The 24,252-nt window shown below is 44.7% G+C and overlaps 1 protein-coding gene across 1 annotated transcript; it reads left to right on the top strand.

Moving 5' to 3' along the window:
• Positions 1-1,042: 1,042 nt before the first annotated feature.
• On the top strand, positions 1,043-19,037 carry LOC306763562 (proteinase-activated receptor 4). Its single transcript, XM_079250400.1, has 2 exons — positions 1,043-1,099; positions 17,723-19,037. The coding sequence occupies exons 1-2, from the start codon at positions 1,090-1,092 to the stop codon at positions 18,757-18,759; spliced, it is 1,047 nt and encodes a 348-aa protein (XP_079106526.1). The 5' UTR covers positions 1,043-1,089; the 3' UTR covers positions 18,760-19,037.
• The last annotated feature ends 5,215 nt before the right edge of the window (positions 19,038-24,252 follow it).

Below are 24,252 nucleotides of genomic sequence, written 5' to 3'. Positions count from 1 at the left end.
TGGTGTCTGGCCTATGGCCTGGTGTCTGGTCTCTGGTCTGGTCTGGTCTCTGGCCTGGACTCTGGTCTGGTCTCTGATCTGGTCCCTGATCTGGAATCTGGCCTGGTCTCTGGTCTGGTCTCTGGTGTCTGGTCTAGTGTCTGGTCTCTGGCCTGGTCTCTGGTCTGGTGTCTGGCCTATGGCCTGGTCTCTGGTCTGGTGTCTGGCCTATGGCCTGGTCTCTGGTCTGGTGTCTGGTCTCTGGTCTCTGGTCTGGTCTGGTCTCTGGCCTGGACTCTGGTCTGGTCTCTGATCTGGTCCCTGATCTGGAATCTGGCCTGGTCTCTGGTCTGGTCTCTGGTGTCTGGTCTAGTGTCTGGTCTCTGGCCTGGTCTCTGGTCTGGTGTCTGGCCTATGGCCTGGTCTCTGGTCTGGTGTCTGGCCTGTGGCCTGGTCTCTGGTCTGGTGTCTGGTCTCTGGTCTCTGGTCTGGTCTGGTCTCTGGCCTGGTCTCTGGTCTGGTCTCTGATCTGGTCCCTGATCTGGAATCTGGCCTGGTCTCTGGTCTGGTCTCTGGTGTCTGGTCTAGTGTCTGGTCTCTGGCCTGGTCTCTGGTCTGGTGTCTGGTCTATGGGCGGAACCGTTTCCTGTTTATCAATAACAGCAGGAAACGCCCACCACCACTATCTCACACATGTTCAGCCTTCTTGTTGCAGCACGTTGATGTGTTGAATTTAAAACCAACAGAACTAAGTCAGTTAAAGTGAAACATGAGAGTGGTCCTCATAGAGGCACACACACACACACACACACACACACACATACACACACACACACACACACATACACACACACACACACACACACACACACATGCCCTGTGCGGTGGGGGTGGGGATGAGGGGCGGATCGGGCTGTTGAACTCAGATCGGAGCCAGACATCTCGGCTGCAGAAGGACGAGAAAGAGGCTGATGAAGATAAATTCAGAAGGAGAAAAACTCCAGAAGAAGAAGAAGAATGAGGCTGCTTGTTGGTGCTCTGGTCTTCCTCTCCATGGCCTCCGTCTGCAGCGTCTCTCCGTCGTCCCGTCCTCCAGATGAATGTCCCATCATGTCCACCCGTAAGTCGGCTCCTCTTCCTGTGAGAAATGTGTCTGCTTCACGGTTTTTATTCACTCTGGGATCCTTTACGTTTAAATAATCACACAGAAATGTGTAAAATGATATTATTACCTTTTCACCGTGGACGTGGGTTAAAAGCTGTTTTCTGGTATCTTCATGGTGTGTTTGTAAACTAATCATGTAATCATTAGTGAGTCATCCAACCCCACCCGGAACATGCAAACAAAGTATATGATGGAGCATACATGCATACATTGTGATGAGAAAGTAAATACAAACACAACTTTGTACATGTCTGTAGATGTAAAATATAAAAAAAAATTTAAATGTAAAATGTCAAACATGTAAAAAAATATGTATTTTACACACATTTAAAACGATTGAGTAGAATATGTCCAATTCTCTTTTATTTCATTTTCAATGTCTCTCACATAGTAAAAGAAAAACTAAATAAAAACAAACTCCAAATATACCCAACATAAACTACCCCAACTATCCGGTCAAACAGTAATGTCTACACAAACGTCTCTCATCAGGAAGAATAAGAAAATAAACTAGAAATAAACAAACAACGTAACTGGTTTACTCTCAGGCATTTCTATTTGTAAAATATGACATGAAACAGGTGCATTGCTAGACGTAGAGCTCTACTGGGGGCACCGCCCCCCCCCCTCATAATCAGTGCTTTAAGTGGTGGTACTCCCTTATTGACTTGCTGTCAGTTTGTTTTGCAAATATGGGACAAAAACATGGGTAATACTTACATGCAGCTCTATAAATTGATCTATAGGTTAATAGTTTTATTGCACAGAAATGACAAAAAAAAACCAAAACAAAACAAAACAAACAGGAAGTTCTAAATCAAATCCACATTTGCCAAATTCAAAGTGCCATGGTAACACTTTTATGAACTTTAAGCCTCATTGCATGGACATTAAAAATAACACTGAAAAGTAAATACATAAACTTAAAGTTTATGTTGATGAAGAACACATCAATATATTGTCTTATTTTTAGCTAATTTTATTTTACGACTCCTTATAGATGTTGGTATCTGCATTGTTTTAACCCAATGCCACATGGTTGGCAACATGCGTTATTTACTAATGTTTATCTGGTTATTTGTTTAGCCTCAAGCAGTACACAACTAGCAATCTCAATGTTAAAGCACTAGTAACATTTAATTACTATTCTGCTAGCCTTGTAGCTAACAACTGTGTGCCAGTTGGCGTTAGCGTCTTACCTGGGAACAATCACCATAGTTTTTGTTATATTTGATGGATTCAGCTGCGAGTCAGGTCTTCCACATAGATTTATCCATATTTGGCATCTGTCCTACCGTGTTTTGTGTTTTGGGAAGGTAAAATACGTCACCCTAACCCAAGTACACGCACCACTTTGGCATTTTGGAAGAGAAAGCTCACCAGACCCTTCTCTCTTAGTTATTGTTGCTAACGTATGATTGGTCAGTGATTGCAGGGCGGGACTTAGCGAAGGGTCAGATGTAAGTTCAGGGGTGTCCCAGCTAATCCCTGCCCCGTCATGTGCAAAGCTGAAATAATCAGATGGGTCTCACTTGGTTGCCGAAGCCTATCTTCTGTATTGGTTCCAAGCCATGGGCTTGGAAGGTTAAAAGTGAAGCCTATGCAGAAGTGCATAAAACTGCAGTTCCCCCTTCATCCAATAGGGGCTGCAAAACAGAGAGAATCCCCATAGATTCCAATGTTAAAAAGACCAACTTCACAACAGAAATAAACATGTTTACAGCAGAAGTAAACATGTTTACAGCCTGGTACAAAAATCCGTTTTTGGTTTAATAGGTCAGGTTTACCTTCATGATAACTGTGGGGAGAGTAATTTTTTTCTAACTTGCCCTTTAAAAAGTAATTCAACCTCGAAATTCGGCATATTTAGGGGCGTGTGCTTTTGATTGACAGGTACCTGATCTCCTGCTTCAAGTCAGAAGAATGTAGAACAACCGTGGTTTTCAGCCAGTTAACAACGTGACTTAGCTTTAGCCCAATTACCTCCATTAGCTGGTTAGCTCCTGTTAGCTCCGGGTTAGCTCGGTTAGCTCTTAGCTACAGAACGCTCGGTGTTTACTCGATGTCAATCATCCACCATGACGCTCACGGCTCCTCTCTCAGCCCCACCTCTTTACCCGTTTATGTATTTTCCAGGTGAGACGACACACATGCCTCTGCCAAAATGGCGATGCTAGGAACCACCCACCGAGCTTCTTTTTTTTTTTTTTTTTGTCCTGTCCAGCATTTAAGCAAGCAGACTGATGTTCTGAATGCTGTGTTCTGCTGAGCAAATTTATTTTGCCAAGGGGAACTTTTATAGATGTAATGATCCCCTTGTATTTCTGGATTCTTATTTTATTTTTCTATTTGTTTTGGATAATAGTTTGTATTACAGAGTTTATGCTGCTGGACCGGAAAGGATAGAAAAGGGGCAGAAAGAGAACAGAAAAGAAAACAGAAAACAAGAGAAAGAGATAAATGCATACACGTATATGCACATACATACCCACCTATAGACACACGTGCACACACACACATACACACACATATATATACATATATGTGTGTGTGTGTGTGTGTGTGTGTGTGTGTATGTACACACACACACATACACATACATTCACATATATACATATAAATATATATATATATATATACACACCCACACAAGCCAACTCTAGATTCATGGTCCCTGTGGAGAACAAAACCACTGACTGTCAGGAGGACCAGAAACTAGCAAGGTAAATAAAAAAAAAGACAGAAAGAGAGCTACCTGCTGCTAATGAACAAACTTGCTGGATGACTCAGTGACTGTGACACATGCAGAACATTCAGAGTGGAACGTGTTCAAAGAAGAGTGATCATGCCAATGTGACCCCACCCACCCACGGCTAGAGGCAGGCCAGGAGAACCCAGAGACCCGGGTAACCGGCAGTCACTTCCAAGCACAGACCCCAACCACCCCACTCCGGAGCCAGCCATGCATCCGCCCAGGAGGTGGTGAAGGAGGTGCCCGAACCAGAGTCCCCCGCAGTCAGGGGGAACAGGCCCCAGCAGGCCAAGGGCCGACCCCGCCGGGCCAGGGCAGACAGAACGTAGGCCCCAGGGCCCCAAGAGCCCGAGAGCAGCCTCCCGCCCCTGCAGGCAGAGGGCAAAACCCACACCACGCCAGAATCCCCAGACCGCCACCTAGCGGCAGCCAGGTCACACCCCAGTGCACCAGCCGCGCTCCCCGTCTACAGGGGTTTTTTGGTTAATTATTTCATTCAGCTCTAGTTTAGCCTTCCTTATGTGATTCAGCACTTGCTCTTCTGGAGAAGCCTTGTAAATCTTCTAGTGATTTTATTTTAAGCTCTAGTTCAGATGTTTTTGAACTCTCCTTCTTTTTCTTATGTGATGAAAACTAAATTATTTTCCCTTTCATTACTGCTTTTCCTGCCTCCCAAAGAACACATGCTGATGTTCCTGGTATGTCATTGTTTTCTATATACAAAGACCACTCCCGTTTGAAGTAACTGATAAAATCAGGATCTTTAAGTAATGATGTATTAAATCTCCATTTGCTATAAGATGGTTTTCTTATTAATTAGGGTAAATGATACTGGTGCGTGATCACTGATAGTGATGGAATGAATTTTAGTTTCTGAGATATTGTTCATCATAGAGCTGTTAGTGAGGAAGTAGTCTATTCTGGGATATGAGTGGTGGACCGATGAAAAGTAAGTGTACTCTCTAGCAGTGAGGTGTTGTGAGCGCCAGACATCACAAAGACCAAAATCCTCCATATATTGTTTAACAACTCTTGTTGACTGCCCACCGAGGTTCAATTCAGCTCTTCAGAAACCTATGGATGACGTCACAGAGGCTCCGCCCATCTTTTTATATACAGTCTATGGTCCATGCTTTCCTCTGTGACATACTTCCTCTGAAACATACTAAGTATTGCATCATCATTAGTGGCTGTATTGTAGTTTACTATAGTTAAACTGTGTCGGTGTCTGTAGTATTGCCCATTCTTCTGCTGGGTTGAATCATTTTAAACCAGGAATCTCTACTACTTCATGTGAGCTGAGTTTTCAGTGAGATGATACTGTTTGATACTGTGACACTGTGGTCTCTTCATTATTAATTGTTGATTATTGATTGATTGATGATTACTATTCCCTGGTCGTTACCTGGTCAAGCAGGGGCAGATATGCTCCATCATACTTTCTTCTGTTTTTATTGTACTTGAAGTCTCTCTTGTTGATTCATCATCGTCATAAACGATGCATTCTGACTAAATTTGATAAAACCTTAAGGTATCATCAACATCTAGCTTTACGTTTTGTTTCTGGAAAATAAGGATGAATCTTCGGCACTTTGGCATTTCTCAGATATGTTACACTAATGAAATGGTGCAAATGGTTTCCAGGCTCCCAAACACTGCTTCCATGAGAAAGAAACACCCAAATACTAAAAAACATAAGTGAGTACATCTCAACTTGTCTCTGGACAGACGTGGCCTTTATTCATACTGGCTCTGGACAGTAGTATGAATCTCAGTGACCCCCTGTGCTCTCTGTAGGTGGAGTCCTTGTTTCTACCAATGGGTCCTGGTCGGTATGGTATATTTTGGGGTTTCCACAGGCAGAAACTTGGTACCAGAATGTCTGGTCCAACTTGTCCTTTATGGGTCCCCTCTGTTGGGGTACCAGTCTTATGGATCTGACCCCAAAGGGTGGAGCTTAAACACACACGAATGACTCTGGTGTGAGTGATTTGGAAAGTGCCTGGGAAGGAAGCTGCTCTGTAGACAAAATTTCTGTGTTTACCATGCAGCTTTTTCACTCCCCTCTCAGACGACAGATGGACGTTTCCTGTCCATCTTTGCACGTCACTGCCGTCCCTACGATGAAGAGGGATTATTGCTGAATCTTGACATGAGGAGCTGCTCTTCTCTGTTGAGCCATACGTTCATTAAGCTTCTCCCACGTAGAGGTCTGAACGCTCCCTGGACTGCATAAACAACACTGGAATGCTGCTTTTCCAGTCATGTATGGAATAACAACGTTCTGGTGTCTGTTTTACGCTTTAATCTTTGCTTCTGTTTTATTTGATAAGACATTGTTTTCATTTTTATTTGACAGGGACATTCAGCAATCCACTGAGCTCGAGGCAAAGCATGCCTGGTGCCGGGCTTCAGTAAAGCTTCTAATTTCCACCTGTGGTTCCTTCTCTTTTCCCTCTCTCCTGCCCTTTTGGACATTGTAGGTAGTTTTCTTTTTCCGGTTCACTTAACATGTGGCTTCAGTTGAGCACAAGTCGGCCTGCAGTGCACATATGATGCTCAACCTCTATGTATGTAGAAATGCTTGATAACTGATATGTTTAGAAAAAGTAAAATTAGGTAGTTAGTAAGTAAACAGTAATAATTAGTGTTCCTTTGGCCAGTGCACATGTGGTAGACTAAATCTTTTATTGCTTATGTCAGCAGTTACCAACTTACCAGCTTGCTTTTATCCTTTATTTGTAATATTGAGCTTAGTTTGTGTTTAATACATTTACAACCCTAATACCAATGAAGTTGAGGCATCGGGTAAAACAGAAGTGCCCTAGTTCGGTCCTCCAGATCTACCATCCTGCAACTTTAAGATGTAATCCTTCTCAACACACCTGATTAAAATGTCTGAACTCCCTCTTCTGTACATCGTCCAGCTCTGCAGAGGCCTGGGACATTTACTTGATTCAGGTGTCTTGGACAAGAATTGCATCTAAAAGTTGCAATAAAATAGATCTCGAGGACTGAACTTGGGCACATCTGGTGTAAAACATAGATATAATCAGAATACAGTGATTTGCACATTCTTTTTTTTTTATTATCAATTAAATTGAATTCACTCGAAAGATATTTAGTGCTCAAACTGATAAGCTTCAGGTTTTTTTTTGTTTGATTTTTGCAAATATTTACTCATTTTGAATGTGATTCCAGCACCCGGTTCCAGTAATATTTTATACTTCAACAAGTCCCTCATCACCCTCTCCGATCATTTTATGTATTGATATCTGATATTGTTTCTCATGTCAGACCAGATGCAGCTTCTGTTCTCTTCAGATATTTGTTTCAGTCTTCTGTCATCAGTATTAAATCTGTGTACGGAGTCTAGATAGATCTGGTCCAGAAGTCCAGTGTCTGACAGAAGCAGACAGCATTCCTGAGAGGATCTCAGTGGTCTTAAAGGACTGAGTTTAAGGAGATCCAGAAGTCTTTCTGAATTTGATTCAGGCAGCCATGGACAGCTGGTAGAGGTTCATAAGGAGCAGAGGGTCCCGTGACCTTTTTGCTAGACTGACTCTGCCGGGTTCTGAACTATCTGTGGAGGTTTCACTGTGAGAGAAAACCGAGGTCTGAACCAGACGATGGCGTTGGATGAATCAGACAAGACAGAACATGGATAGAAGCAGGATGAGCGGAGACATTTGGGTCTCATAGAGCTCAGTTTCTTCATAGAAACAAGTCTTCTGCATGTCTTGGTTCTGGTTTCCTACAGTGTAATCTGCTTCTTTTGGCTGTTATCTTCAGGAAACATCACATCCTATCCTTTCATATGCTGATGACAAACCCTTTTAGTTTTTGTATAGTTCCCGGAGTAACTAGTCAGTTCCTGAAACTATGGCTTTGCTTTGGAGCCAGTGAGTCCCTACCTTCAAAACTTTTTGTTCCTGGCCTTTAAAATCTCATAGATTCCCCATTTAACCATGTAATTATTCTGGATGATGAAATCTTGGCGTCCAGGGCTAGTCAGGAACATCAACTGGATTTTATTCACCAAAAATGCCTTACATTTCCCCCAGTCAGGTTTAAAAAATGTCTTCTTTTATTTAATGTTACCAACATGAAGATGACTTGCCCCAAAGGAACACTTAAAAACTGGTCCATGGATTGATCATATCTAGGCTGGACTACTGCGTTGAACCAGATCAGACTGGGAATCTTTGAGCAAACAGAAAACTGTCCAGAGAACTGAAAGCGGTGATATCTTTCCTCTTATCCTCTCCACCTTGCTTCCTGTAACTGGTTGGATTTCAACTCCAACCTGGGTCCAGAACTGAGCAGTTTTCCATTGTCAGGAACCAGCTCCTGCTCTGGGTATGAAACATTACCGCTTTCATTTTAACCCATTCTGACCGAAACAGCAACATCACTTTGTTGTCAACACGCTTGTTGCACCAACCTTTTTAAATATGATCCTTTTAAATGACTTACAAACAAATTCAGCGATCAAACAGATGCTGAAGGCTTAATTCTCCAGTTTCTTTAGACAGAAAAGGTTTTCTGATGTCTTTGGTTCACGTTGTTTTAAAATAGACCTATCTTAACAAGTGGAGACCACATCCTGCTCATGTTCTTCCTCATTTCTTTGTCTATTACTGTCCATGTTGGTACGTGAAGTGTACCGCACCATCGCTTTACTGCTGTGGTATACCATTTTACGTTCAACCATAGTTGTTTTGGATGAGCTTTATAAATAAATTTGGACAGAGACATAAAAAATATGGTTTTACTGAAGGACAGTGGAGTCCAGCAAGAAAAATATTAATAACATGAAATAAGTTGTCAGTCCTTCCAGTTATGTACAGTGGCTTTCAAAAGTATTCATACCCCTTGAACTTTTCATCATTTTGACACATTACACGCCACAAACATAAATATAGTTTATTGGAATTTTATGTGAAAGACCAACACATGAGCAGTCCCCTTCCCAGAATGTTGCCTTCACAAGCATGATGTGGGGCAGAATTATCAAACCAGGGCAGCGGTGGAGTGTGTTATCACACTCGTGTAAGACTCTGTAGACACGGATGTCTAGGTATCACATGTAATTCCCACCCTCTCTGCTGATTGAAGTTTATTTTCACATTTTCTTTGACCGACTGGTCCATGTTTGGAATGACTTCTTCAGACAGACGTTTGTAAGGCACCATAACGTGGTGCCGTTCCACTACTTTCATTATCCACCTGAAACCTTCGTTTTCAACGACAGAATACATATCCCTAAAAATGAAGCCTGCAATCGCCTCAGTCATTTTGAGAAAATGTGCAGAATTGGCCGGATAATTGTAAAGTTTGCTTCAGTTTCATCTGTTGCGGCCCGGTGGACGACTTAGACACAAGATCATGTCTCAACATGCGGTTACTCAGGTTTGTTGTATTTCCAGAAAGCTTCACCTCCGTTTGGCATGTCCTGCAAATCGCTTTGCTTTTGTAGAGTTTGTCTTTCTGTTTGTCTTTTCGGAATCCAAAATGTTTCCAGATATCAGTCTTAAACGTTTCGGGTGTTTTCAAAGCCGGGGCTTGGCTAACAGCGCTAGTGCCTGACGCCATGGTCACTGTTTTAAAGTCTCCACACGCGTATGAGTGAATTCAGTGACGCAGCAAAAAGGTTAAAGTTCACCGGGGAAACATTTCTTTGGACTTACGGATCAATGTTTTGAAAGTAACATGAAAATTGGTTTAGAATTGCTGAATCGATCTTTCCAACACACCTCTAGTCTGTAAGGACTGGAAAAGCTGCATCACCAGTTTAAACAGCCTCTCAGGATAAAATGGTGAGTTTAGCATCAAGGTCGCCACAGTTGAGGATCTGGAGCAGCTGTTTGACCCTGATTTTCTGGTCCAGATACTGAAGCGCTGCAAAACGGCAGCTTATAATCCCCCAATTGGTTGGTAATTACAATGACGTCACTTTAAAACCACATGAGACACCGAGTTACAACAGACAAGAGGAAGGAACATCCCTCATCTGGTTCAGAACTCTGTTACTGGATCAGAACTGTTACTCTGTTTGACACAGTCAACCAAAACGTCTTACAAGACCAGCGAAACAAAACTAGGTAGGAGTCGATGGCACTGCAAATAAGTATTTTAAGTCTTATTTAAAGGCAGGGACTACTTTGTGCCTATAGGTAATAAATCTGAGTGAACTACAATGACCTGTGGCGTTTCCCATGTCTCCATTGTTGGGCCCCTGATGTTGAAGATCTACAGGCTCCCACTCGCTCAAGTTATGAAATTCAACAAATATATGTTACCACAGTTACGTTGATGATGCACATATCTATACAACCATCTCACCAGGAGACCGTAGTCTGATCCAAACTCTGATCAAATGCATCGATCAGATTAAAGACTAGATGTGCCAGAACTTCCTTCAGTTAATAAAACTGAAATAATTGTCTTCGGAGAAAAAGAAGAAAGATTAAAAGTCACAATCAGCTCCAAATGACAAAGCCAGAAATCTTGGTCTAGTCCTGGACTCAGACCTGGACTTCAGGATCACATTAAGACAGATGTGGAGTCGCCTTTTATCTCTGAAAGAACATCTGGAGGATTAAAGGACTGATGGCTCAGCAGGATTTCTGCTTTTATCTTAGTAGACTAGACTACTGTAACGCTGTCCTTACAGGTCTCCCTAAAGTCCATCAGAGCCCCGCAGGTAGTCCAGAACGCTGCTGATCCAGTCCCCACTAAGACCAGGAAGGGGATCGTATGAATCCAGTCCTCAGATCATCATACTGGTTTCCTGTCTGTCAAAGAACTGGTTTCTAAATCCTGCTGTTAGAAGCTCTGAATGGTTTCAGACCAAAATCCATTCAGGATCGTCTGGTTTGTTATGGACCAATCAGATCCCTCAGGTCATCAGGGTCAGGTCTACGTCCTGTTCCAGAGTCAGAACCAAACATGGAGGTTGGGTTCAGATCTGCTGAAACTCTGCTGCTTTAGATCATGTTAAAAACTTTCACATTTTAACTGCTTGTTATGTTTTCATGTAAAGCACTTTGAATAGTTTCGTACATGATGTGTGCGATAAAAATACACTTGCCTTGCCACCTTAATCCCAAAAACCCACACTTGTTACAAAAAGGAAACAGTTCTTAATACAGGAAGCCCAGCTCGTCACTGATAATTAAACGGGAAGTTCGGCTGTCAGCAGAAGGACTGAGGGCACAGTTTGCTGGTGAGAAGTCGTTCAGACCACAGTAAACCATCTGCACTTGTGGTCAGCTCAGTTTTTGGTTGAGTAGACATCATGAGGACGGTCCATAGACCAGGAAACGGACTCACCTGCTGGTGAGTCAGGTGTTAAAAACCATAACTTCCAACTTGAGATGATCAACATGACCAATCACAGTGAGACAATACTGGAAAAAAGCGAAAGATCAGAACTCCAAAATAGTAATGGAGCTGATGTGTGATGGTCTCTACAGGTCTACGGACTCATGTGTGATGGTCTCTGCAGGTCTACGGACTCATGTGTGATGGTCTCTACAGGTCTACGGACTGATGTGTGATGGTCTCTACAGGTCTACGGACTGATGTGTGATGGTCTCTGCAGGTCTACAGACTGATGTGTGATGGTCTCTGCAGGTCTACAGACTGATGTGTGATGGTCTCTGCAGGTCTACAGACTGATGTGTGATGGTCTCTGCAGGTCTACAGACTGATGTGTGATGGTCTCTACAGGTCTACGGACTGATGTGTGATGGTCTCTGCAGGTCTACAGACTGATGTGTGATGGTCTCTGCAGGTCTACAGACTGATGTGTGATGGTCTCTACAGGTCTACGGACTGATGTGTGATGGTCTCTGCAGGTCTACAGACTGATGTGTGATGGTCTCTACAGGTCTACGGACTGATGTGTGATGGTCTCTACAGGTCTACGGACTGATGTGTGATGGTCTCTACAGGTCTACGGACTGATGTGTGATGGTCTCTGCAGGTCTACGGACTGATGTGTGATGGTCTCTGCAGGTCTACGGACTGATGTGTGATGGTCTCTGCAGGTCTACAGACTGATGTGTGATGGGCTCTACAGGTCTACGGACTGATGTGTGATGGTCTCTACAGGTCTACGGACTGATGTGTGATGGTCTCTACAGGTCTACGGACTGATGTGTGATGGTCTCTACAGGTCTACGGACTGATGTGTGATGGTCTCTGCAGGTCTACGGACTGATGTGTGATGGTCTCTGCAGGTCTACGGACTGATGTGTGATGGTCTCTACAGGTCTACGGACTGATGTGTGATGGTCTCTGCAGGTCTACGGACTGATGTGTGATGGTCTCTGCAGGTCTACAGACTGATGTGTGATGGTCTCTGCAGGTCTACAGACTGATGTGTGATGGTCTCTGCAGGTCTACAGACTGATGTGTGATGGTCTCTGCAGGTCTACAGACTGATGTGTGATGGTCTCTACAGGTCTACGGACTGATGTGTGATGGTCTCTGCAGGTCTACAGACTGATGTGTGATGGTCTCTGCAGGTCTACAGACTGATGTGTGATGGTCTCTACAGGTCTACGGACTGATGTGTGATGGTCTCTGCAGGTCTACAGACTGATGTGTGATGGTCTCTACAGGTCTACGGACTGATGTGTGATGGTCTCTACAGGTCTACGGACTGATGTGTGATGGTCTCTACAGGTCTACGGACTGATGTGTGATGGTCTCTGCAGGTCTACGGACTGATGTGTGATGGTCTCTGCAGGTCTACGGACTGATGTGTGATGGTCTCTGCAGGTCTACGGACTGATGTGTGATGGGCTCTACAGGTCTACGGACTGATGTGTGATGGTCTCTACAGGTCTACGGACTGATGTGTGATGGTCTCTACAGGTCTACGGACTGATGTGTGATGGTCTCTACAGGTCTACGGACTGATGTGTGATGGTCTCTGCAGGTCTACGGACTGATGTGTGATGGTCTCTGCAGGTCTACGGACTGATGTGTGATGGTCTCTGCAGGTCTACGGACTGATGTGTGATGGTCTCTACAGGTCTACGGACTGATGTGTGATGGTCTCTGCAGGCCTACAGACTGATGTGTGATGGTCTCTACAGGTCTACGGACTGATGTGTGATGGTCTCTGCAGGTCTACAGACTGATGTGTGATGGTCTCTGCAGGTCTACAGACTGATGTGTGATGGTCTCTACAGGTCTACGGACTGATGTGTGATGGTCTCTGCAGGTCTACGGACTGATGTGTGATGGTCTCTACAGGTCTACGGACTGATGTGTGATGGTCTCTACAGGTCTACGGACTGATGTGTGATGGTCTCTACAGGTCTACGGACTGATGTGTGATGGTCTCTGCAGGTCTACGGACTGATGTGTGATGGTCTCTGCAGGTCTACGGACTGATGTGTGATGGTCTCTGCAGGTCTACAGACTGATGTGTGATGGGCTCTACAGGTCTACGGACTGATGTGTGATGGTCTCTACAGGTCTACGGACTGATGTGTGATGGTCTCTACAGGTCTACGGACTGATGTGTGATGGTCTCTACAGGTCTACGGACTGATGTGTGATGGTCTCTGCAGGTCTACGGACTGATGTGTGATGGTCTCTGCAGGTCTACGGACTGATGTGTGATGGTCTCTACAGGTCTACGGACTGATGTGTGATGGTCTCTGCAGGTCTACGGACTGATGTGTGATGGTCTCTACAGGTCTACGGACTGATGTGTGATGGTCTCTGCAGGCCTACAGACTGATGTGTGATGGTCTCTACAGGTCTACGGACTGATGTGTGATGGTCTCTGCAGGTCTACAGACTGATGTGTGATGGTCTCTACAGGTCTACGGACTGATGTGTGATGGTCTCTGCAGGTCTACAGACTGATGTGTGATGGTCTCTGCAGGTCTACAGACTGATGTGTGATGGTCTCTGCAGGTCTACGGACTGATGTGTGATGGTCTCTACAGGTCTACGGACTGATGTGTGATGGTCTCTGCAGGTCTACGGACTGATGTGTGATGGTCTCTACAGGTCTACAGACTGATGTGTGATGGTCTCTGCAGGTCTACAGACTGATGTGTGATGGTCTCTGCAGGTCTACAGACTGATGTGTGATGGTCTCTACAGGTCTACGGACTGATGTGTGATGGTCTCTGCAGGTCTACAGACTGATGTGTGATGGTCTCTGCAGGTCTACAGACTGATGTGTGATGGTCTCTACAGGTCTACGGACTGATGTGTGATGGTCTCTGCAGGTCTACAGACTGATGTGTGATGGTCTCTACAGGTCTACGGACTGATGTGTGATGGTCTCTGCAGGTCTACGGACTGATGTGTGATGGTCTCTACAGGTCTACGGACTGATGTGTGATGGTCTCTGCAGGTCTACAGACTGATGTGTGATGGTCTCTGCAGGTCTACGGACTGATGTGTGATGGTCTCTACAGGTCTACGGACTGATGTGTGATGGTCTCTGCAGGTCTACGGACTGATGTGTGATGGTCTCTACAGGTCTACGGACTGATGTGTGATGGTCTCTACAGGTCTACGGACTGATGTGTGATGGTCTCTACAGGTCTACGGACTGATGTGTGATGGTCTCTGCAGGTCTACGGACTGATGTGTGATGGTCTCTACAGGTCTACAGACTGATGTGTGATGGTCTCTGCAGGTCTACGGACTGATGTGTGATGGTCTCTGCAGGTCTACAGACTGATGTGTGATGGTCTCTACAGGTCTACGGACTGATGTGTGATGGTCTCTGCAGGTCTACGGACTGATGTGTGATGGTCTCTACAGGTCTACAGACTGATGTGTGATGGTCTCTGCAGGTCTACAGACTGATGTGTGATGGTCTCTGCAGGTCTACAGACTGATGTGTGATGGTCTCTACAGGTCTACGGACTGATGTGTGATGGTCTCTGCAGGTCTACAGACTGATGTGTGATGGTCTCTGCAGGTCTACGGACTGATGTGTGATGGTCTCTGCAGGTCTACGGACTGATGTGTGATGGTCTCTACAGCTCTACAGACTGATGTGTGATGGTCTCTGCAGGTCTACAGACTGATGTGTGATGGTCTCTGCAGGTCTACGGACTGATGTGTGATGGTCTCTGCAGGTCTACAGACTGATGTGTGATGGTCTCTGCAGGTCTACAGACTGATGTGTGATGGTCTCTACAGGTCTACGGACTGATGTGTGATGGTCTCTGCAGGTCTACGGACTGATGTGTGATGGTCTCTACAGGTCTACGGACTGATGTGTGATGGTCTCTGCAGGTCTACGGACTGATGTGTGATGGTCTCTACAGGTCTACGGACTGATGTGTGATGGTCTCTGCAGGTCTACGGACTGATGTGTGATGGTCTCTGCAGGTCTACAGACTGATGTGTGATGGTCTCTACAGGTCTACGGACTGATGTGTGATGGTCTCTACAGGTCTACGGACTGATGTGTGATGGTCTCTACAGGTCTACGGACTGATGTGTGATGGTCTCTGCAGGTCTACGGTCTGATGTGTGATGGTCTCTGCAGGTCTACGGACTGATGTGTGATGGTCTCTACAGGTCTACGGACTGATGTGTGATGGTCTCTGCAGGTCTACAGACTGATGTGTGATGGTCTCTACAGGTCTACGGACTGATGTGTGATGGTCTCTACAGGTCTACGGACTGATGTGTGATGGTCTCTACAGGTCTACGGACTGATGTGTGATGGTCTCTGCAGGTCTACGGTCTGATGTGTGATGGTCTCTGCAGGTCTACGGACTGATGTGTGATGGTCTCTACAGGTCTACGGACTGATGTGTGATGGTCTCTGCAGGTCTACGGACTGATGTGTGATGGTCTCTACAGGTCTACGGACTGATGTGTGATGGTCTCTGCAGGCCACTGACTGATGTGTGATGGTCTCTACAGGTCTACGGACTGATGTGTGATGGTCTCTGCAGGTCTACAGACTGATGTGTGATGGTCTCTACAGGTCTACGGACTGATGTGTGATGGTCTCTGCAGGTCTACAGACTGATGTGTGATGGTCTCTGCAGGTCCACAGACTGATGTGTGATGGTCTCTGCAGGTCTACGGACTGATGTGTGATGGTCTCTACAGGTCTACGGACTGATGTGTGATGGTCTCTGCAGGTTTACAGACTGATGTGTGATGGTCTCTGCAGGTCTACAGACTGATGTGTGATGTCTCTACAGGTCTACGGACTGATGTGTGATGGTCTCTGCAGGTCTACAGACTGATGTGTGATGGTCTCTGCAGGTCTACGGACTGATGTGTGATGGTCTCTACAGGTCTACAGACTGATGTGTGATGGTCTCTGCAGGTCTACGGACTGATGTGTGATGGTCTCTACAGGTCTACGGACTGATGTGTGATGGTCTCTACAGGTCTACGGACTGATGTGTGATGGTCTCTGCAGGTCTACGGACTGATGTGTGATGGTCTCTACAGGTCTACAGACTGATGTGTGATGGTCTCTGCAGGTCTACGGACTGATGTGTGATGGTCTCTGCAGGTCTACAGACTGATGTGTGATGGTCTCTACAGGTCTACGGACTGATGTGTGATGGTCTCTGCAGGTCTACGGACTGATGTGTGATGGTCTCTACAGGTCTACAGACTGATGTGTGATGGTCTCTGCAGGTCTACAGACTGATGTGTGATGGTCTCTGCAGGTCTACGGACTGATGTGTGATGGTCTCTGCAGGTCTACAGACTGATGTGTGATGGTCTCTACAGGTCTACGGACTGATGTGTGATGGTCTCTGCAGGTCTACAGACTGATGTGTGATGGTCTCTGCAGGTCTACAGACTGATGTGTGATGGTCTCTACAGGTCTACGGACTGATGTGTGATGGTCTCTGCAGGTCTACAGACTGATGTGTGATGGTCTCTGCAGGTCTACGGACTGATGTGTGATGGTCTCTGCAGGTCTACGGACTGATGTGTGATGGTCTCTACAGGTCTACGGACTGATGTGTGATGGTCTCTGCAGGTCTACGGACTGATGTGTGATGGTCTCTGCAGGTCTACGGACTGATGTGTGATGGTCTCTGCAGGTCTACAGACTGATGTGTGATGGTCTCTGCAGGTCTACGGACTGATGTGTGATGGTCTCTGCAGGTCTACGGACTGATGTGTGATGGTCTCTGCAGGTCTACGGACTGATGTGTGATGGGCTCTGCAGGTCTACGGACTGATGTGTGATGGTCTCTGCAGGTCTACGGACTGATGTGTGATGGTCTCTGCAGGTCTACAGACTGATGTGTGATGGTCTCTGCAGGTCTACGGACTGATGTGTGATGGTCTCTGCAGGTCTACAGACTGATGTGTGATGGTCTCTGCAGGTCTACAGACTGATGTGTGATGGTCTCTACAGGTCTACGGACTGAGGTCTACGGACTGATGTGTGATGGTCTCTGCAGGTCTACGGACTGATGTGTGATGGTCTCTACAGGTCTACGGACTGATGTGTGATGGTCTCTACAGGTCTACGGACTGATGTGTGATGGTCTCTGCAGGTCTACGGACTGATGTGTGATGGTCTCTGCAGGTCTACGGACTGATGTGTGATGGTCTCTACAGGTCTACGGACTGATGTGTGATGGTCTCTGCAGGTCTACGGACTGATGTGTGATGGTCTCTGCAGGTCTACGGACTGATGTGTGATGGTCTCTGCAGGTCTACGGACTGATGTGTGATGGTCTCTGCAGGTCTACGGACTGATGTGTGATGGTCTCTACAGGTCTACGGACTGATGTGTGATGGTCTCTACAGGTCTATGGACTGATGTGTGATGGTCTCTACAGGTCTACGGACCTTCAGGCTGACCACCACCACCTGTAACACCACCACTCTAAAGGAGAAGCAGCTGAAGGAGATCCAGGCTCCGACTACCAACCTCTACCTGCCGGTTCTGTACCTGGTGGTTTTCTGCGTGGGTCTTCCCTCCAACCTGCTGGCTCTCTGGGTTCTAGTGTTCAAGACCAAACCGTTGCCGTCCATCGCCCTGCTCATCAACCTGACGGTGGTGGACTGCCTCCTGCTGCTGATTCTGCCGTTTCGTATCGTCTATCATATCCGAGGCAACCACTGGGAGCTGGGGGAGCCCTTCTGCCGCATCGTCATGGCGATGTTTTACGGCAACATGTATGGATCTGTCTGGTGTCTGGCCTTCGTGGCTCTGGACCGCTACGTTGCCTTAGTTCACCCGTTCAGGGCCAGGACTCTGCGCAGCCAGCGGCTGTCTCTTTACCTGACAGTCGCAGTGTGGGTGGTGGTGCTGGTTGCCATGGTTCCACTGCTGCTGTCACAGCAGACCTACCTCCTTCACGAGCTGAACATCATAACCTGCCATGATGCCCTCCCCGAGGAGGAGCATGAGACCTACTTTCTGCCGTACTTCACCACCCTGTTTGCCTCCTGCTTCCTCCTTCCCTTTACCATCGTGGTGTTCTGCCACATCGCCGTGTTGCGCACTCTGCTGGCTGAGGGGAAGCGCTACGTCCATGCCATCGTGGTGACGGTGCTGGTGCTGTTCGTCTTCATTGTGTGTCTCCTGCCCAGTAACATCCTCCTCCTTGTCACCTACACAGACAGCTGGGCAGACGGAGACGGCGAGGACGCCTACGTCCCTTACATGATTAGCTTGGCAGTCAGCACCTTCAACAGCTGCATCGACCCCTTTATCTTCTACTTTGTGTCCAAGGAGTTCAGGCAGAGGACCAAAAGTGCTCTGTGTTGCCATGACTACTGCAAAGAGAAATCAACCTCGAACAGAGACGGGTTGTCATCATCAGGCCCGAAGTCTCAGGTCACCCTGCTGTCCGTCTCCAGTCGAAAGTGAACATCCGAGGCTGTGCTTAACTCCCAAGAGGATAACGTGACGGTCACATGACCGCTGACATCATCAGGATGAATCCACATCAAATGTATTGATATTCTATAACATGCAGGCTGTAGTGGTCGCTGGTCCATTCTGGTCAGCTGCAGTTTATTCATGTTGAAAACAAACAGATGTTTACATAAAACCTGAAAGCCTGGTTTCACACCTGTCGGTGACACACCTGTAACCAACCCCAGCTAACGAACCAATCAGAAACGGAGGTTCCTGTCCCAGACGCTGCTTCCTCTAATCACATCGTTTGACAGGTATGATCACAGTTTGGACTTTGAACATGAGCCTGGAAACGTTATATCTGTAATATTGATCCCTTTTTATCATCTTTCTTTTTTTTTTTTTAACCTGTCCTGTGCAGTAACCATGACGACAGAATGTCATTCTAGCCGCCATGTTGTGCATTCAGGAGGAGCTTTGATGTTATATATGAATATATCATTCTGAAGTATTATTCTTTATGCTTAATGAGGCTGATGCTGAATTTACAAAATAATGCTAGATCCAACGGGGGGATGGGGGCGTAACGGGCTTTACAGAAAAGAAAAATCTATGTTTTGTTTTATTAATATTAATGTTTGCTTTACTTTTATCTGCTAAAGTTCTGAACTTGGTCTGTTTTTATGAGTCAACATGAAAACGGTCACAATGAGCTGAATTATAATAAAGTAGAAACAGATCAAAATCCTGATGCGAACTTTCTGACCTGAAACGTACTCCTGATAATCTATCTATCTATCTATCTATCTATCTTTGAATTGGTTTTCCACTCGTTTTTCCACTTGAAAAGGAGTGTTTTCCTGTTTCAAAGCAGTGGATGTAATGGTATGAATCAGTCTGAACTGGGAGCAGGTGTGTGTAAACATGATTCCTGTACAAACAAATAAAAACGTCATTCTCTTTGGTGACTTATTTTAACTCGAGTCAGAAGAAAAGAATCGAGTTCACCATAAACACACACGCTGCCATGTCTTCTGTCATGCTGCCTTTCAGACATCTTATACCGCCACCTATTGGTCATGTATACAAATAACACCAATCAGTGCCCTACTGTGTTATCTGGAAGTTTCATTTTCAGGTTATATCATACATGCCATGAGTCACGTGACCCTTTGAACACACAAATCGTCCCTCTGGGAGGAACATGGATGGACCACAGGAAGCTTAATGTCAGATCCATCCAAAACCAAAAAATGAAAAATAAATGATATTTTATGTTTTTGTTAGTAGACAAAGAGACAGCAGCATTGGTATTCATGATGACTTTCTACATGTGACCTCAGGTCCTCTTCATCCTCAGTTTGAAGGTAAAGCTGAGAAATTCACTCATTCTGGCAAACAGCTGTTTAAGTCAGATCCAGGTCTGGGTTTGTTGCTTCATCCAGCTTCACTGCTTGAACATGATGTGTCTCCTGATGACCTTATGATGCGACGAAGACAAAAACATCTTCAGAGAAGATGCTCAAATCCTCAAGAGAAACCGTCACATATGTGTGATGTGTGTTTTATCTACATATATACATATATATATATATATATATATATATATATATATATATATATAGTTTATATATATGTAGATATATATAAATATAGTTTTATATTTATACTATATTTATATATATATATTTATATATATAGTTTATGTTTCGGTTCAATTAATTTTGTAATAAACACACAAAGGTCCATAAATGTAAATTCTTAGAAACATTAAAAAAAAAAAAAGCAGATTTGTGGATTTTCACACAATAATAATTGTGAGATAATGCAGACTGGTTCCTGTGGTGGGAGAGGTCCTTAAACTCCTTAATGTGAAAATAAGCAGATAAAGAAAAGCACTGGGAAAATCTCATATCAATTATCTGAACAATTTTGGTTCTAATTCTGTTTATCCTCACGGACACACTTCACACCGAGAATCAGATGTTATTTACAACTGTTTTTACCCAGTACAATACATTTAAATGAAAAATATTGTAGTTTTCACACAACAATGTGACTAATAAAGGTTAAACATTTAAATCCTTGCCCAGCTCTAGTTTAAAAATAAAGGTTTTGTGTTTTTAGGAGCCATCAGGTGTGTGTTTAAAAGTGTTTTATAATGTCAAGTTAAGGAAAATAGCTGAGAATGAGTAAATTGTTGGAGCAGCCTGTTGTGTCTCATGTTTTTATAAACGCGGTTTGTTTCTGCGTCCACTAGAGGGCAGAAAGTCTCTTATTAACTGCATCATGTTGGATGTTTATATTGATCCCTGCGGTTCTGTTTCTGTAATAATATAATGAACTTTACGGAGTCGTAGTCACGGTGGTTTGAGATCTTTGTCTGTCTGTCTGTCTCTCCTGCAGGTTTATGCAGAACTGGAAATATCAGGTGTATCAGGACTGTTTGCGATTGGATGCTGGGTAATGCTGTAAAAATCTTACATTATTCAAAGGAGCTGCAGAGATTGTTCTGGGTTGTTTTGGAGAGAGTAAAACATTGCTGCATGATGGGAAAGATGACTGTCCAAACTGTCAGAAACCTGCCAGGTCCTACAGGAGAAAAAAAAAACCTCACAAAACTTACTTTCAGGGAAGTTTCTGGAAATTACAGCTGCAGTTGTAAAACCCTGAAAAATCCAGTCCGCTGTCCTGATCATTGATGTCAAACATGTTGGATTTTATAGAGCTGCGTTAGATGATTAGAGGCATTAACGTAATACTGCACCGTGACAGGGAAATATCCAGGAAATATACTGCGCCATTGCAGGTTAACATGGAGAAAATGCACCAAACTGTGATAGGTTGATATCCAGGAAATATAAGGGACCTTTAGAGATCAGCATCAAGGGAATGTTCTGGACTCTTACATGTCAACTGCAGAAAACAAAACATTTTACCCCACTGTGAGCTGGACCGGATTAAGAGTGCACAGGCCCCTGGGACACTCTGGGCCCCTTTACCACCACAACATTGTGAAAATGGTCAATGATACACTGTGAAACAATATTTATAACATCTCTCAGCCAGTGGTACCAATAGCAATACACTAGACACTCTCAATACACTAGACACTCTTGTGTAACAATATGGCTTTAAAGTACATTTTGTTTTATATCCAAACTGCTGGTGTTTGCCCTTTGTGGGCCCAACATGGGCCCCAAGTGGGCTTGGGTCCCTGGCCTGTGCCCAGAATGCCCAGTGAATAATCCGCCCTTGACTGTAAGGTCAATATCCAGGAAATATACTAGACCAGTACGAGGTCAAGCTCCAGGAAATATGCTAGACCAGTACGAGGTCAAGCTCCAGTAAATATACTAGACTAGTACGAGGTCAAGCTCCAGGAAATATACTAGACCAGTACGAGGTCAAGCTCCAGGAAATATGCTAGACCAGTACGAGGTCAAGCTCCAGTAAATATACTAGACTAGTACGAGGTCAAGCTCCAGGAAATATACTAGACCAGTATGAGGTTGAGCTCCAGGAAATATGCTAGACCAGTACGAGGTCAAGCTCCAGTAAATATACTAGACTAGTACGAGGTCAAGCTCCAGGAAATATACTAGACTAGTACGAGGTCAAGCTCCAGGAAATATGCTAGAACAGTACGAGGTCAAGCTCCAGGAAATATACTAGACTAGTACGAGGTCAAGCTCCAGGAAATATGCTAGAACAGTACGAGGTCAAGCTCCAGGAAATATGCTAGAACAATACGAGGTCCAGCTCCAGGAAATATGCTAGACCAGTACTAAGTCAAGATCCAGTAAATATACTAGACCAGTTCAAGGTCAAGATCCAAGAATTATATTAGACCAGTAGGAGGTCAAGATCCAGGAAATATACTAGACCAGTTCAAGGTCAAGATCCAAGAATTATACTAGACCAGTAGGAGGTCAAGCTCCAGGAAATATGCTAGACCAGTACGAGGTCAAGCTCCAGTAAATATACTAGACTAGTACGAGGTCAAGCTCCAGGAAATATACTAGACCAGTAGGAGGTCAAGCTCCAGGAAATATGCTAGACCAGTACGAGGTCAAGCTCCAGTAAATATACTAGACTAGTACGAGGTCAAGCTCCAGGAAATATACTAGACCAGTACGAGGTCAAGCTCCAGGAAATATGCTAGACCAGTACGAGGTCAAGCTCCAGTAAATATACTAGACTAGTACGAGGTCAAGCTCCAGGAAATATACTAGACCAGTATGAGGTTGAGCTCCAGGAAATATGCTAGACCAGTACGAGGTCAAGCTCCAGTAAATATACTAGACTAGTACGAGGTCAAGCTCCAGGAAATATACTAGACTAGTACGAGGTCAAGCTCCAGGAAATATGCTAGAACAGTACGAGGTCAAGCTCCAGGAAATATACTAGACTAGTACGAGGTCAAGCTCCAGGAAATATGCTAGAACAGTACGAGGTCAAGCTCCAGGAAATATGCTAGAACAATATGAGGTCCAGCTCCAGGAAATATGCTAGACCAGTACTAAGTCAAGATCCAGTAAATATACTAGACCAGTTCAAGGTCAAGATCCAAGAATTATATTAGACCAGTAGGAGGTCAAGATCCAGGAAATATACTAGACCAGTTCAAGGTCAAGATCCAAGAATTATACTAGACCAGTAGGAGGTCAAGCTCCAGGAAATATGCTAGACCAGTACTAAGTCAAGATCCAGTAAATATACTAGACCAGTTCAAGGTCAAGATCCAAGAATTATACTAGACCAGTAGGAGGTCAAGATCCAGGAAATATACTAGACCAGTAGCAGGTCAAGATCCAGGAAATATACTAGACCCATACGAGGTCAAGATCCAGAGAATGTACTGTGCTGTTACTGTCAACATCCAGGAAATATATTCCAGGAAATGTCCACTGGAGCTTAGAAAAACTGTCCTCGCTATGAATTTAATTTCCTTTTCATAAAATGGCCAAATCCGTCTGACTCGTTGGAGTCTGACATACATTCCATTCTCGGTTGCGCTGTCTGTTGGCAGCAAATTGTAGTAGCTCTGACTTGCTATCTTGATTTTTTAAAAAGTACAAAGTCTTCTTGCATAGATATTACTTCAAATTTGGTTTTTTTTTTCTGAGGATTTCATGCCGGTTCAGAGGGTGTGCTGCAAGGACGATTTTTCTGCATATTTTTGTGTCTTTCAAGACTTGTTATGATGAGTCTCCATGGCAACGAAAGACTTGTTTACAATCGGTGTGTTCAGTGAGAGACTTCTTCAGGTCCGATGCAAGACTGAAAGATACAGAAGATCATTCCTGCCAGCAGCCATCAGGATCAAGACCTCCTCTATGGTTCAGCTTTTACAGGTACGCCAGCAGAACCTCCAGGTGAACCTGACTAATGGAAAGGAGATTTATTTACCTGCAACCTCTCACCTGTAACAGTTGATTGATTTCTAACAGAAAATGTATCAACAGGAAACAAACGCAATTCCTTTTATTCATCCGGGTT

Source organism: Telmatherina bonti, assembly GCF_933228915.1.
Source record: "Telmatherina bonti genome assembly, chromosome: 12".
In the NCBI taxonomy this organism is placed as follows: Eukaryota; Metazoa; Chordata; class Actinopteri; order Atheriniformes; family Telmatherinidae; genus Telmatherina; species Telmatherina bonti.
The sequence above is the reverse complement of the archived record's forward strand: the minus strand, read 5'-3'. Positions and strand labels throughout refer to the sequence as shown.